This window comes from Crocodylus porosus, unplaced genomic scaffold (genome assembly GCF_001723895.1).
Source record: "Crocodylus porosus isolate Cpor-Errol unplaced genomic scaffold, CroPor_comp1, whole genome shotgun sequence".
Lineage (NCBI taxonomy): Eukaryota > Metazoa > Chordata > Crocodylia > Crocodylidae > Crocodylus > Crocodylus porosus.
This window is the reverse complement of record NW_017728950.1, coordinates 51,459,128-51,475,408: the sequence shown is the minus strand read 5'-3', so window position 1 is coordinate 51,475,408 and position 16,281 is coordinate 51,459,128. Positions and strand designations below refer to the sequence as shown.

The window sequence follows — 16,281 nt, the reverse complement described above, 5'->3', positions numbered from 1 at the left end:
GGAAACTTCAGCTAGCTGTTTGAAGAAAGCTTCATCCACCACTTCCTCCTGGTCTGGTGGTCTACAGCAGACCCCCACCATGACATCACCCTTGTTGCTCTCCCCTCTAGCCTTAACCCAGAGACTCTCAACAGACCTATCTCCAGTTTCATACTGGAGCTCTTAGCAAGTATATGGCTCTTTTACATAAAGTGCAAGTCCTCCTCCGCTTCTCCCCTGCCTGTCCTTCCTGAACAGTTTGTACCCATCCATGATAGTGCTTCAGTCATGCGAGTTATCCCAGTAAAGTCTCTGTTACTCCAGTCAAAACATAGTTCTGTGATTGTACAAAGACTTCCAATTCTTCCTGCTTGTTTCCCAGGCTCTGTGCATTCATGTACAGGCACCTGAGATAACTAACTAGTTGATTGCCCTGATTTCTCAAGAATTATGAGAGCACCTCCCCTGTTGCCCACTCCTGCTTGCTCTTCCTCCAGGTCTCCCACTTCCCCACTTCCCTCAGGGCTTTGGGCAGTTTCCTGCACTTTGGAAGATTTCAAAGTATTTTAAAACAAAAAATGCTGTATTGATCAGAATCAGCACAGGTGGCACTTCATAGGAGTTGTCCCAGCTTATCATGCTGTTAAGATGTTTAAATACCAATAAGCACAGCATGCCCAAATGACAGAGCTTTAAAATATTTCTATACAATCACTGTTAATCCCACATAGAAACCTATATCAAATATAGCTACCAGAATCCATTTACCAGGTTATTTTCCTCCCAAATGTATGGGATACTATGTTCCCACATCCCTGTGCCATTCAGAACCATAATAGTGTCCTTCTCCTTCTTTCTCTTCTACAATAAGAGTTGCTTGTTTGTTTGTTTTTTGTTAAAGTACAAAGACTAACCTTGAGCTGAAGCTGCCCATTTTCTGGAATTCTTTCAAATAAATAGTAAATTCTTTCCCTGGGGGTGTCTTTATCTTCGGCTGACAGAACAGCACTAGAAATGATTCGCGTTTCACCCATGTTCACCTCTATCTCATCCTTCCTGTGGAAAAAAAAAGCCATGCATTGATATAAAAACAGAGAAATAACCTTTCTTATGAGTCACGCCAGTGCCAGGAAAATGGATTATTCAGATGCTGAAGGAGTAATAACTGCAGAATGACTAAAAGGCAGTGCATATTTCTGTAAAACAGCAAGCAGAGGAGACAAGGAAGACTGGGGAAAAGTAGCAAACAGCAAAACAGAAACCAGTTCTGTGCATGTGCTCCTCCCCACCCAGTTCTCATCTGATTTGACCAGAAGAAGTAATATGAGCCAGTTGGCTATACCACTGGTACAGACCACACCAGTCCTATTGGCCTTTTTGGATTGTTCGATTAGCCAGGTCAGCTGTGGCCTGGTTGAGTCTTTAAAGTGGTGGCATCTGGATGGACCCTCACTTTGACTTGTTGCCTATGGCAGGCAACATTTTGCAGACTATGCATTGGCCTCCAGGTTCAAATAACTCCTTGTGGTCTTTTGTTGTCTGGTGGGAAATGGATTCTTCAGAGTGGCTCTGTGAAGATGGAGTCTTGGAAGTGCCTACCACTGGGTGTGAAAATTGGTAGGATGGAAGTCCCAAACTGTATCTAAATTCCTTTAAAGATGTGCCTCTTGTCTCTCTTTCTCCCCATCAGATAATACCAATCTGCCCCTTCATATTACTATTGTTATTTTAGTACCACAAAAATGTTATTAATAATGTTAACACTGAAAGATCAGGCACTCAAAACTGAAGAAAGGCCAGAATTAAGGTTGCCTGTTCATGCTCATGGAGGAGCTTTAACATGAGAGAGCATATTCATTCACTTAATTTGGATGCTGCAAGCCCAGATGTTGGAACATATTCTATGAGGATGGATGGTTGGGAGCCTGTGTGAACTGATATTTCAAAGACTTGTAACTTGACCTAATTTTCATAGACATAGCCCTGAGACAAATTTCAGGGCTACTTCTGCTTTCCAAGGAAGAGTTGTGAAATTTGTTTTAATATTGAAAACTAACATATTTTTTTCTCCTAGCTTTGTTCTCAGAAATGGCTAAACAGTTTTGACTAATTGTCATGGAATCATTCACTCTTATATGGGCAAACAACATTGTCCCAGGGGTACAGGATCAGAAAAGGGGGAAGCCTTGTTCAGAGGCAGATCCCAGACTAAGGCAAAGGAAGGAAAAAACTTACCTGTTGCAGAGGTTGGGAGGAGTGAGGAAGCGCACGGTGGAAAACTGCCCATGCAGTTTGTCGGCCGCGTCCATATCCAAGCTAGGAGAACTATCTAAATCTCAAACCCAGGGAAGGAGTACAGGGCTGAGTCAGGAGCAGCCAAGGGAAGTAAGCCTGACAGCAGGGAAGGATGAACAGACTACACCAAGGAGAGAGACCTCTCGTTCCCAGGACTGTGCACAGACGGTCCAGGGCAACACAGGTCAAAGACAGACTTCACAAAAAGGGGATCAAAGCCTAAGAAAACGCCTCAGGTCTATGTAAATGACATACCTAGGCAGGTCACGTGGTGGAGGCTGAGAAACATCATTGCAGAGAAAGTTGGAGGAGTGGCATATGTTAAGATCTGTAAGGAACTGGTAGGAAGACTGTCCGGGGAAAGATAGAGTTTTGGAAAGAAGAATATGCCCAGAAGGCATTAAGGAGACAGTGGGAGATATGGTGAAGACTCCAAGACCTACAGAGAGCCGGAGAGAGACAAGAGAATTTACAATCTGCCCAGAGAAAGATACCTGGGTGTATAGGAAGGGAACGTGGACGAGCCAGAGAGGAGAGGGAGAAGAAACCCCCAAAAGTAGGCAGGAGCTTGGTCGGCAAAGGGTGCAAATTACCAAGGTTGGCTAATGTGGGGGGACTACTTGTGGCGAGTAACTCCCAGCAAATCCCACATGGTGTGCCCTTGGGTAAAAGGAGAGTAGGAGGCTCCTTAAAACCTCCGCCTCCAGTATCTGAGTTGCTGGGTGCCTGAAGAAAGGCTGAGAGAGAAGCTCCAGATGGATGCAACACCTGGCAAGAAAGAAGATCAGACTCGGTGAGTCTGAATCTTAAGGGGGGAGGTGTGTCGCAGAGCACATAGGTGCCCTGCTCCTATATAGAGTGGAAACTGCTAGGGAGAGAGCCCTAGCAGTAAGCAAGGAGCCCAGCTGCGGGTTGCCAGGGTAACCGGTGGGAGTCAGCTGACCAGACGGGGCAGAGCTTGGCTCCCATTTAAACCCAGGCTGAGGCCAGGCAGGTGGTTCCCTGCTGGCTGCCAAAGGGATGGGAGCTCTGCCTGAGTGAGGAAATGGAAGAGGCCTGAATGACCGAGCAATGTGATACTGGTGAGGGGTGGAGAAGCCCTGGAGTGGCTTGAACATTGTTATAGCCGGATGGCTTAGGTTTATGTTATAGCCCAGGGGCTTGAGTTTTCTGTTCACGGTTTATGACTGGTGGTTTGGGTGATGCTATTAGGGGTTGAAAGAGGCCTCATAGGGGACCCTGGTGCCAGAGAGGGTGCAGCATTTTGGGGTGCACTGACCCCAGCCCCTAGAAGGGGAGCAGAGAATTGGAGGTGAGGTAAGGCCAAGGCCACCTGAGCCCTGCAGGGGTTTGAGACCCCAAGGAGAGCTGCGGCCAGGCACGGCTACAGTCACCTGAGCCCCAAGGCTGTGGAAGCCCCAGCGCAGCAGGGGGCAGCAAGAGAGGCCCCAGAGTACCAGGGGGCATGGTGAGAGACAAAAGCCACGGAGAGCCAGAGTGCCAGAGGGAGCAGTGAGAGACAAGGGCCACGGAGAGCCTGAGCATCAGAGGGGCAGAGAGAGTGAGACAGACCAAACAATGTCCAGTACATCTGCGAGGCTTGGGGCGTGATACAGGGGTGGTTGGAGCCACGCATAGCCCATAAGGCTGGGGTGCCCAAAACCCCATTATCAGAACAAGACTGGGGTAGCAGGGAGAACCGTGACCAAGGGGACGAAAGGCAGCCTCCCTTTTATATTTATAAGATCAAGACATGGTGGGAAAGATTTGAGTGTGCTTGGAAGCAAACTTGGCACGGTAGAGGGCGCTAGGGGGATCACGGCCACCCCTAGGACCCTGCTCCGTGACAAACATACAAAAGTTTCACTCAGTTTTGGCAAGTGAAAAGCAACGTGAATAAGAAAGTGTTGGGGAACTTCAGGAAGAGCTGGTGGTATCAACCTTGCCTATAATTTATTTATTGCTTGTGCATCACTGAAACCCACGATGAAATGGGTGCCATCCAAATGTCAAGTAAGACACAATCCTGACTCTGAAGGAATATTTTATAAAAGACAAAGAAATACTCAGATGTTCAGCATTCACTTTATAATTTTGTGAGATAGCAAGGTCTCAGACTTCAGCGAAAAGGTTTTGCGTCATTCTCCAAATCTGATGCTATTATCACAGTGTTAGCTGATGCATACATTAAACGGCACATTACCCAAGGTCAGAAGGGAAGGAATGCACAAGAATGCAAGAGAACTGTAGTCAACCCACTATAGGACTGGCCAGCAGAGGGGGTACAAAGACCAGGGTTATTTTTAAATTATTTCTTAAACTAGGCTCTGATATGAACAACCGATATCAGCCCCTTTCTTTTTCTCCATGTATCCCACAATCATTTTTTGTTATTAAATAAAAAAACCCATCATAAAAAAATACGTAGGATTTAGACACTTTTTATTACTGAATTTATTCTCTACTGAGAATGCTCTTGTTAAACAGTCACAGAGTGGCAAAAATACAGGAACATCTCTGTTGGCATTAGTCTATGATTATTTATGGCAGACTAGCCTTATTAATCAGTAATTTGCTGTTTTGATCACTGTTGAATCATTTCATCTGCACTCATACCCCAATTTGGAATAGGAACATGTGGCTTACTTGCTCAGCATTGGTTTCTCATCATTAACTGGAATGACCTTTACTGAAATGGTTCTGAGGACTTTATGTTTCCCATCTGATAGCTGGATTGTAAAACCATCAGCAAGAGTCTCAGAGTCATCATGCATGTATATCAACCTCATTCCTGGGGAGGGGGGGTGGGGGAGAAAGAGAAAATAAATCTGTCACCTTCAAAATCTCTTTCACATCATTTCCTTCTGCCTCCATCATCCCCCCACACATGTCCACTGGTCACAGCCAGCTTGTTTCAGCTAGAGCAGGATGAGCAGCAGCTGTTCATTAATTCATTAGCACCCCAGCTACTCAAAAGTTATCATAATGTCCTGTTTAATATCTTTGTTTTGAAAAAGTAAGAATTTTTTTCCATCCCACCCAACTCAATATGACCAATAAGTACAGATAAATTTTGCCAGAGAGTGCACAAGGATTTGATGAGCAAAATCAGAGGCAGTGCATTTTAAAAACAAACAAGACTCGACTGCATGAAGTAATTTCTTAAATGAGTTTGTTATTGATTAACCGAACAAGCTGTTTCTCTGTAAGCTGTATGCATCTCTCATTTAGGTCCAAGACTTGACAGGTGTTCATGTTACCGAAATCTAACACATGAAAGCTGGTTGTATCTTTAAGTGTTTAGGTGGATATACTGAGAAACCTTGACATTAGCTAGTTCCCATGTAAACAACCTCTGACATCTGTGACTATCCACCAGCCCAAGAGCAGACTTAGATCTCCAACAAGAAACTAAATAAAGGAAGTGGAGAGATCATAATTAGCTTCCTTGCAGGAATGAATACTTTAAAAGGATGACTTGGAGGCTGAAAGGTTGGTTGAGGGAAGAGAGACCCAAGTTGGTGACAAAGTGGGGCAACACATATGTCTAAAGACCTGTGAAATATATGATGAGTACCTGATATTTTTGTGAGTACTTCTGTGAAACATGCTGAGATACTATGGTGTGGCAGAGTACCTTTGGTGTCTGCCACTTTGAGAGCACGAAGAGGCAACCGGCAGGTGTGGCCCCAGCTCTGATGAGTGACCATTTTAGGATTCAGGCCAGCAGAATTGGAGGCAGCAGTCGAAGTAACATCTTCCAGCGGAGCTGCTGCTCCTGCAACAAACTGAGATGAGGGCAGGAGCTCATGGGGGATGTTTTGGAGGCTCCTGGTCCTAGGCATGACCTAAAACTGCACCCTGCCAGGGACAGGTGGCCTGGTGAGGCTATTCGTGATGGAACAGTCCACCAGAAATGCCATGCCAGTTACCACCCTGTTAAAAAGCGAGGAGGAGCAATCCCAGCTGGGTCATGAGAGACTACAGGTCTCTGGGAGCAGGACTTACGGGGGGTGAGGGCACAAGTCGTCTTTTCCTCACTCCTTCCGGTTGTAGGTCATGGGCTGAGAAGGGAGACACGGGTCAAGTTAGTCAACCAATGACTGTGGCGCTGGCATCATCATGAAGGCTTCGGCTTCCATGATCACAGTCTGCTCTTTGGTGAGAGAAGTGGTGGTCTGCTGGGGAGACATAGCCTCCACCTCACTGCACTGGGAAGGAGGTTCATCTCTGTGCGTGGATGAGCTCTACCTGACTCAAGAAGTCTGTGGGCCGATAAGAGGTAAAACATTGCTGGACCTGGTACTGGCCAAAGGGGATGACCTAGTCAGTGACCTAAGAATTGATGGGAAGCTGGGTGATAGTGACCAGGAGCTGATCACTTTTACCATCCACTGCAAAGCTGGCAAGTCAGTCAGCAATACAGAAGTCCTCAATTTCAGGAAAGCTAACTTTTTGACAAGCTCAGGAGGCTTGTTGTCAAGGCCCTAAGGGACCATGACTCAACAGGAAGAGAAGACCAAGGTTGCTCCTCATGGGAGTGATCCTAACAGCACAAGGGATTGCCATCCCATCTCAGAGGAAGGGTAGCAAAAGGGTACAGCAGCCCCCTTGGCTCAGCAGGGAACTTGAGGACCTCCTATGCTTCAAAAGAGAGACTTATAAAGGATGGAAGGCTGGAATTACCACCAAGGAGCAGTACTTAGCACTGGTCCACACCTGCAGGGAGCAGATGAGGAAAGCCAAGGCTGTAACCATGCTCCATCTTATTTCACATATCAAAGATAACAAAAAGTCCTTTTTCAGATATGTAGGGAGTCAGAAAAAAAGCAGAGGTAACATTGGACCCCTGCTGAATCCAGCAGGACAGCTGATAGCCAACACCCAGGAAAAGGCCAACCTGCTTAATGGGTACTTCACGTCAGTCTTTCATCAGTCCAGTGGGACTGCCCTCCCTAGCAAGACATGGGACGGCCAGGGTGAGGGCATATTTATACCCAGCATCAGTGTTGATTTAGTAAAGGATCACCTTGAGAGGCTAAACACCTTCAAGTCAGCTGCTCCTGACAGATTACACCCTAAGGTACTCAAGGATGTGGCAGGCGTCATAGCCCAACCATTGGCAAAAATATTTGAAAACTCAAGGCGCTCAGGTGAAGTACCTGAGGACTGGAAGAAGGCCAGCGTGGTACCCATCTTCAAGAAAGGGTGGAAAGTAGATCCCAGGAATTACAGCCCAATCAGCTTGACTTCAATCCCCGGTAAGATTCTGGAGAAAATTAGCAAGGATACCCTTCTGGATAAGCTGGCTGAGGGCAGCATCCTGAGGGATAGCCAGCATGGGTTTGTTGCGGGCAGGTCTTGCCTGACCAATCTAATCTCCTTCTATGACCAGATGATATATCACCTAGACAAGGGAGAAGAGATTGACATCACATATCTGGACTTTAAAAAAATCTTTGATCTGGTGTCCCACGACCTGCTCATGGAACAATTGGCCAACTGTGGCCTCGGCTACAACACAGTCCAATGGCTGGGAAACTGTCTCCAAGGTCAGACCCAGAGAGTAGTGGCTGATGGTAGCAAATCATTATGGTGAGCTATGACCAGTGACATCCCCCAAGGCTCTGTCCTTGGACTGGTTCTCTTTAACATCTTTATCAACTATGAGGACAATGGTGTCAGAAGCACACCGGCTAAGTTCGCCAATGACGCTAAACTTTGGGACATAGCGTCCACACCTGCAAACAGGCTAGTGATCCAGGCTGACTTGGATACACTTAGTAAGTGGGCAGATACAAACCTGATGATGTTCAATACAAATAAATGTAAAGTATTACACCTCAGGGAAAAAACCCTGCAACATACTTATAGGCTCAGCAGTGCTATGCTTGCTGAAAGAGACTTGGGGATCATGATTGACCACAAGATGAGCATAAGCCACCAATGTGATGTCGCACCAGGTAAAGCAAACCAAACTCTGGCTTGCATTCATAGATGTTTCTCAAGTAAACCTCAGGATGTACAGGATTCCCACTGTACTCAGCTTTGGTGAGGCCACAGCTGGAGTACTGCATCCAGTTCTGGGCTCCACAATTCAACAGGGATGTGGAGAAGCTTGAGAGAGTCCAGAGGAGAGCCATACACATGATCAGAGGGAAAGAGAATAGGCCTTATGAAGAGAGGCTGAGAGCCATGGGACTCTTCAATCTGGAAAAGCACAGGTTCAGGGGGGACCTGGTGGCTGCTTATAAGTACATAAGGGGTGTGCATCAGGATCTGGGAGAATGTCTGTTCACCAGAGCGCCCTAAGAAAAAACAAGGACCAACAGTCATAAACTCCTACAAGACCATTTTAGGCTGGACATAAGAAAATATTTCTTTATGGTCTGAGCCCCCAAGACCTGGAATAGACTCCCTCCAGAAATGGTGCGGGCACCAGCTCTGGACTCATTCAAGAAACGTTTGGATGTTTATCTTGCTAGGATCCTTTGACCCTAGCTGACTCTTGCCCCTGGGGCGGGGGGCTAGACTTGATGATCTTTAGGGTCCCTTCCAGCCCTAATGTCTATGAAATCTACTAAATCTATGAGGGGTGCCTTAACCCCAGCCCCCACCTTCGGGTGTGTTATTATCATTGGTGGCCTGAGCCTGAGGGGGGGTGTTTGACCCCAGGTCCTACTGTAGGGGGCAGAGTATGTGCCTCAGTGGAGGCAGAGGTGCAGAGAAGGGTGCAGAGGGGCACCTAATGGCCTGCACCAGAGTGGCATTTGGGGAGGCCCTGAAGAGAGGGGCAAGTAGTGGGACCTGTGAACACAGGGGCCTGAGATAAGGCTCAGTGAAGAAGGGGCATGAAGTAGACCCCAGTGAGCAGGGGGCTTGAGGGTAGGTCCTGCTAACATGGCGGCCAAATTAGGTCCAGGTAAGCCTTCAGGCACTTGAGGCCTCATGTGGGCCGGAGGCCAATTGGGTGGGGGGCTGAGGAAGAACCTCAAGTAAACAATGGAGCAAGTCAGGAGCCCCTGATTGAGAGCAGCTGGGTGAGTGACTCAGTGAGAAACCAGAAGCAGAGTAAGTTTTGTTCTGCAAACTGCCCAGCACTTGCTCAGATGAGGGCCGTGGGAGAGTCCCAAGAAGCTGCATGCTTGCTGGCCAGGGAGTACAGGGAAACAACCCCAAGGACCCCCCAGGTGAGGGCAGTATGAGCGTGGAGGGGCGGTATGAATATGGCCTCGCAAGGGGCAGTAAGAGAAAGACTGTGTGAGAACCAGTGGAGTGAGAGAGGCCTCAGTGACAGGGAGGCGGTATGAGTGTGGCCCATAGAGGGCAGAACACAAGAAGCCTAACATTGTCCCGAGATGGGCCCAGCCTCAGGCCAGAGCAGAGTACCATTGTTAGGAGCATCTGCAAGGCTTGGGATGCAGTACAGGGATGGCTGAAGCTGCATACATAGGCCCGGGAGAACACAGCATTCAAAGGGTAGCCTCCCGCCTAATTAAGACCCTAATCATTTAACAACAAGGCATGCCAGGACTCAAAAAAACCCCTTCCAGATGCAAAGCAGGGCAGCACACATGGTAACAGAGCACAACACCCAAAACCAGAGCCTGGCTGGCTGCTGACCAGGCTCCAAGCTGCAGAAGCGACACAGCTGCAGCTTCCCTGGCCCCCAGAACCCCAAATAAGACTTCTGGGGGCAGCGACTGTACTGGTCCCAGCCTTCCCTACCCCATCCAGGGTAACCTGCCACATGCCAAAGGGTGCGTGGCACAGGCATTCCCTGGGGACAAGTAGCAGTGGCATAAGGTGTCTTGCTGCTAGTTGTTCCCAGGGAACCAAACATGCATGTTTATCTGGACATGGCCCTTCAGGGATTCTCAAGGCATTAGGCATGTTGAAAAGAAAAGACCACTCAACAAATTTAATCTGCTCCCCTTAAACTTTGCTGTGAAACTACTTCTAATCAAGGTGATTAAAAACATGATGACTGTTTCTAACTGTGCTACACTTATAAAAGATTAAAGTAACAAAAGGACCACTGTAAAAGTAAAGCTAAATTTACCATTCTTAAGAAGCTCCATAGAAAAGTCATGCACAGGATATCCATGGTTGTGGTGGTTGCTAGTTAGCTGTTTGTAATGCATGATATCATTGCCATAAGTTCCACTAATGAGGAATCCATGCTGGGGCTTCTGAGCAACAGTAAATATCAAGCAATCCTGAGGTACATCCAAATCAACTGCGTTAATTACAGAGGGATCCAGTTCTTTTATCTGCCCCTCCTGCACCTAAATAGCAGAAGAAAGGAAAGAAAAACATATGCTTTCATATAAAGATAAGTTTTATTGGGTAGTTGTAGGCAGAATTCTCAGCCTTCACAAAGCAGGCTCCCTCAGTTCAACAGAAGCTCCTTCGAAACCAAAAGGTAACATCAATTCTCTTCTTAGAGCAGATTCACTGTTTACGCATCTGATCACTTGAGTGCTCACTTGCTTGGAAACACCAGCACAAGACCTATGTACAACTTAGCATATTTACTCACATACCACACACCTTTTCTCAAACATCAGCCCTCCAAAACTGGGGCTTAGATTTTAAGCTGATTTTTCTTCATCACAATTCATTTTATGAAGGCATTAGGATATGGGGGATATGGAAGATTTGAAGTACATAAATGTAGTAGTGTCCACTACTGTATCCCCCATATCCGTGTTATGCGATAAAATCTGCTAGAAATGAGTGCCAATTTGAGAGAAATAAAACTGAACTGCACCCTTCCCCCTACCTCCTGTTTCCTGGCAGGGACAGAGAAGCTGGCAGCCATCTTGTTGCACAGTCTCTTCATAAAAAAGCCAGCTCTAGACTAGGAATGTGGAAAACTCCTTTCTACATTCTTCCTTCCAAAAAAAGATGCATGTGTGGCATATGAGAAAACACAGTATATCCCATTAGGCCTTATTTAAAGAGTCATGTATGCCCTCTGTTTCTTTCCACTCCGTTGAATATCACACATTATGTAAGTAAAATGTCAAAATGTGGGTATGGGCCTCAGAAAGAAGCTAATATTTATATTAGAGAGTAACCAATGAGTAAGTTTTTTGGCATAAATTAATTAAATATTTGGCATTTTGTTCCCTTCCTTACAGTAATGTTCCTTGCTATGAATTCTGGGACTTCATCGTTTGTTGGGTTGATCAGGACATAAAATGGTGTCTCTACTGAATGATGCTTCCCATCAGTGACATAAAGCATAAACTGGTCTGAAGTTGGTTCCATCCTCACATGCCTGGATTGTACATAGTTGACCTGGAAGGCTTTCAGATGTTTAAGCTGAAATGAAGCTGGAGGGTTTAAAGAAAGGACAAGTTAGTGCACACATCATTCTGACCTCTGGTTTTACAAACCTATTAAATATTTCTAATTACATGCTCATTCAAGATACAGGTTATTTGGTTTTTGCACATACATATAAGCAGTCTTCATGTTGAGAAAGCTAGGGACATGGGCCCAAAATAAAAATAAAGTAGCACATCTCATTCCTGGAGAATTTTTAATTATTTGAATCCATTGTAGAGCTATGCCAAAGCTGAGTCAGACCTACCACATTCAATGCCTCCAAAAAAGGAACCCTCATACCATTGGAATTAATGCATTAGTATAGCACTCCTTCTGAGCTAGTTTACTCTGCTAATGAGTTTAGATTGTTCCCAGTACCCCAGCTATCTTGTTTAGAGCTAGCTCATTGCCTTCTACCATGTGGACATACCCAAAGCCTTTTAATTCTGTTTAGGGTTTCTAACTATTACTTAAAGGCAAAGTCTGCCCAGCCTGCATATGTGTGCGCCCTGGAAAGAGAAACAAAAGCCTTCTTCCTCCTCACATCACACAACACATACAAGGACTCAGGAGAATACCAGTTCTTGTAGCTCAAAGCAGTTCGGAACTACTGCTCTACTCCCCTGGGGTGCATGGCCTGCACAGGAAATGAGGGAGAAGGAAGAACCAGGGCCTCACTTCCACCAATCACAACCTAACTCTACTTGACTATGTTGTATTCAGTGAAAGGACAAAAGAACCCACATGTTCCCTCCATAAACCAGAATGTGTTACATAGACTTCTGTCTCCCTCAGACAAAATGTCTCTGGGTGTTTCCTTTGGGAATATATATAATGAAACCCTGAATGAATAAACAAGAACAAGCAAATATTAAAAGAACTTTCTAAATATGGAGTTTGAGGAGGGGTGGATTTTCAGTTTGGAGAGCACTCACAATGATTGGGATTTATGTCCCTCTGTCAGTTGGTCACTTCTGAAAATGTGACCTTTGTTTTCAAGAGCAATTAATATCAATGAGTGTCCTGGGTGAAGACATTTTAAGAGGACAGAACATGCTGCAGCCCACCTGCCCTGCTGACATTCAAGCTTAGGAGGCATACATAAAAGCAGAGATAGCCAAAATCTTTTGTCCCTTTTGAAAATGTATGCCTTGGGGCCTAATGTAAGACATCCTTTTTTGCACAATAGGTGGATAAGTGGGGTATGAGCCCCAGGCACTGCCTAATGGGCAGAATGGAGCTAGCAAGGTGCCGCACACTCCCATCCCATACTCTCACTCATCTCCACCCCAGCACCTTTTCTGTGGCAGTTTCAGTTCCGGCTCCAGCAGTGAGGAGGGCAGAGGAGTGGTGACAGCACATGGTACCCTGCGCAGTAGTGGTGCACAGTGCCAGAGTAGTGGCTGGAAGTTCACAGCTACAGAGGAAGATGTAACCTTCTTTATTTTGTTGCGGAAAAATCAATCTTTAAATGACTGTTTGACACACATGTTAATAGCAAAAAGGGATGTGACATCTCCCACCACAGCAGAAAACCTCCAGCTACTGCTCCTTCACTGTGCAATGCCAATGCTGAGGGTACAAAACCTGGTTACTTCTGGCTCTGAAAAATCTTGGCCATCATACTTTATTAATAAAAATCAACTATGATAGTGCTTGGTGGAAGAGGAGAATGTGTGACAGGATAAAGAGAGCTCATTCTCATCTTGTATGACGTTTCTAGGAGAGACTGCCCCTTGAAAGTGTAGAACTGAAATATACTTAATTTTAACTTATTTCTTCTTCACAGAGCTATGTTCTCTTTTTGAATCCTTCCTACACAGTCCCAGTGCTTCTTATTTTGCACACCTTCATCCCCAGTAGATCTACATTACTTCACAGCAATCTGCTAACCCTATATATTATAATTAGTGTTGTACTTCTTGCCATCATGTCTCCACATACCTATACTTATACCAATGTTGCTCTTTTCAAAACCAGGAGAAGGTAGTATATTTTCAATGTAACCACACTGGGGAGGAGAAACCAAAACAAACTCTAAGTCATCAGCTGCGGTGTCAGGGTCAGTGGCAAACAAATGGTTAGTAGTAAGCACAGCTGAGAAACCCTCATCCACAACAAACATGGCACCTGTACACAAATGATATAATGATAAGTATTATTACTTATTTAACATAACTTACAGGGATATTTTAACTAAAGAAATTGAGACAATAACTAGTGGGGAAATGAACTACAAACACTCTGGTACCGATGTTTTCTAAACATGCTATCAACTCTACTTTCCCACCATGCAAGCAAAAGGGGAGAAAAAAAAATCACAAACCAGTTTTATTTATAAGCTATTAAGTATGGTTTATGTGCTGCTCAAGATCAGTTGTTACCTCTGTTTGTCAGAGCATTAATTGCCTGAGAGCTGTTACGAATTGCTCATAATGAACAATTTTTCATGCATCAGTGCTTAACTTCCCTGCTGGGACAATGACTCATTTCCAGAACATTGCTTGGGTGATAAGCTGCAAATTACAAAACTACTCATACATATGTTTAAATGTTCTTTGAAATACATAACATGTACATGATGCCTACAAATAAATAACATAAAAGAAATGATAGGCCTATAGAACCTGTGCCTTTAGTATGTGTACTCTGGGTCTGATGCAAAGGCCACTGAGTCAGTGGAAAGTTCTACCAAGATCTATTGGTGGATTAAATGTAAGCTATCAGTTACAAGCCTACATTTTTAATAACTGTTTTTTATCCTTGTCAGTTTAGTAAAAAAAGCCAAACTGGTTTCACATTTAGTACATTCAACTCATCAAGGGATGGATCCTATACCACCTTTTAGGTGCTTAATTGGACTTAGGTGCCTACATGTGATCATATTTCACCTTGCTCAAGTCCCTGAAAAACAGTTAATTGAAAAGTTGGGTATGTTTTCCTTCTTCTATTCCCCAGCTGAGAGTTGGATTGCAGCCTGGGGCAGCCTGACATGCCATACATTCCCTTTAAGACATGAAGCAAGTGAGCTACAAAGATATTCTACATTGTAAATGTAATGTGGAACATCTTTGTGGCTCATTTGCTATAATATCATGCATAAATTGGCTATAACCTGTGGCACTGTTACTGTTATGAACAACATGTCAATCATGCCACAAATGTAACATCCGCCAGGGCCCTTAGGCACCGAACATATAATAGGATCTGGCCCTAAGTGTTCACTATACTTGTCTTCATTACCTATTAGCATAAAATGCAAGTACTACAAATAATATGTCCATGGTTTCACATAGAAAAGACCAATGTATAAAATGCAATTTAATTATACAGTAGAATAAAGTAGGCAGACATAATCTATTGTTATGATTTTGTTTTGCATAAACGTGACAACTATTTGGATCCAGCTATTTGTTTTGGATTTCTTAAAGATCGGACTTACTTTGAACAGGATTTTTGGTTCAGGACCATTTCTAGGTTTCTGCCTATTTACTATGCTGAAGAAAATTGAGTAAGTTCTGGAAGGACAGTGGGATGAGCTTCATTTTCTCTAGGTGCAGTTTATACTTTCAACAATGAAATAGTGGCAGCATATCTGAGTACTCACTTCCCTAGTCACCTGATTTGCAGATGGAATCAAGTAACTTGAAAAAAGTACTTAGATATCCACCTGGTGCACACTGTGCCTGCTAAAAGGATGGTTGCCTGTTTGAAAAATTGGTCCGTCTTATCTAAGAGTTTTGTATATTTATCTCTTTGTTGGTCCATATTTTTAGCACTAGAAAATACTGAGTGTCTAGTCCCTGCCTGACACCTGGTTATGTGGTATATAAGATAAGTAATATATAGTAAGTTAAAAGGAAGCTTTTCACCAGTTGCAATGGATGGTGGCTGGTTGTCCACTGGAAGTATAGTAATGTTTAGATCATATACTGGAAACGAATCATGAAGTGGTACTGGAGGAGGAAGAGGTCCATCAAAACAGCAGTCATTGACATCTGGGCCAGCTTCACCATCAGAGATAATAAAGGTTAGGGTGTCAAAACAAGGATTCAGGCCAATCTCCCCACCTACAAAACACAATAGTTTTAAAATAAGAAACCAAAACTTGACAAAGGAACACTAGATCAGCTATGTATATTGTGCAATATTCTCAGGGTCAGTTATAAAACAAAGAACAAAAAGAACAAACTCAGATTAAGTGGTTGAAACTGGTTGATTCAGAGATTATGCCCAGAACCTATATTCACTCCTCCTCTTATTAGAATTCTTCCTCTGTTATGAGAACAGTATGAATAAATGGTGTTTTAACCAATGTTATTAAGAGCAATTAACCTTTTGTCTTTCTCTTTTGCACATGGCTGATTGATGTTCTGAACACCCATTGCCAAGAAAGGGGGCTGTCCATTGTAAGTCCCTTCTACGTAATGGGGAACGCATCCCTAATTGACACTGACACGCCTATACAGAATGGAAAAGTATCCATGCCCTTGGCAGAGCTGAAACTGAAACACAGCACTGGTGGCTGTGTGGTTTCTACTTTCCATGTAGGAGATCTGAGTTCAAGCCCCAGCTTGGGTGAGTGAAGTAACAGGGAGAAATTCTTTGTCCAGAGGAGGGCCACTTGCATGATCAGGGGACAGCAGGGCAGGCCCTATGAGGAGAGGCTAC

General features: G+C 44.6%; 1 protein-coding gene across 1 annotated transcript in view; it reads right to left on the bottom strand.

Annotated features, from left to right (window-relative positions):
• The window catches only part of FREM1 (FRAS1 related extracellular matrix 1), a 131,809-nt gene that overhangs the window by 42,425 nt on the left and 73,103 nt on the right, over positions 1-16,281 (bottom strand). Inside the window, exons 17-22 of the mRNA XM_019554740.1 lie at positions 15,483-15,680; positions 13,555-13,740; positions 11,419-11,615; positions 10,337-10,562; positions 4,921-5,065; positions 894-1,035 (exon numbers count right to left, since the gene is read on the bottom strand). Coding sequence (XP_019410285.1) covers positions 894-1,035; positions 4,921-5,065; positions 10,337-10,562; positions 11,419-11,615; positions 13,555-13,740; positions 15,483-15,680 — 1,094 coding nt within the window. The remainder of the gene's footprint in view (positions 1-893; positions 1,036-4,920; positions 5,066-10,336; positions 10,563-11,418; positions 11,616-13,554; positions 13,741-15,482; positions 15,681-16,281) is intronic.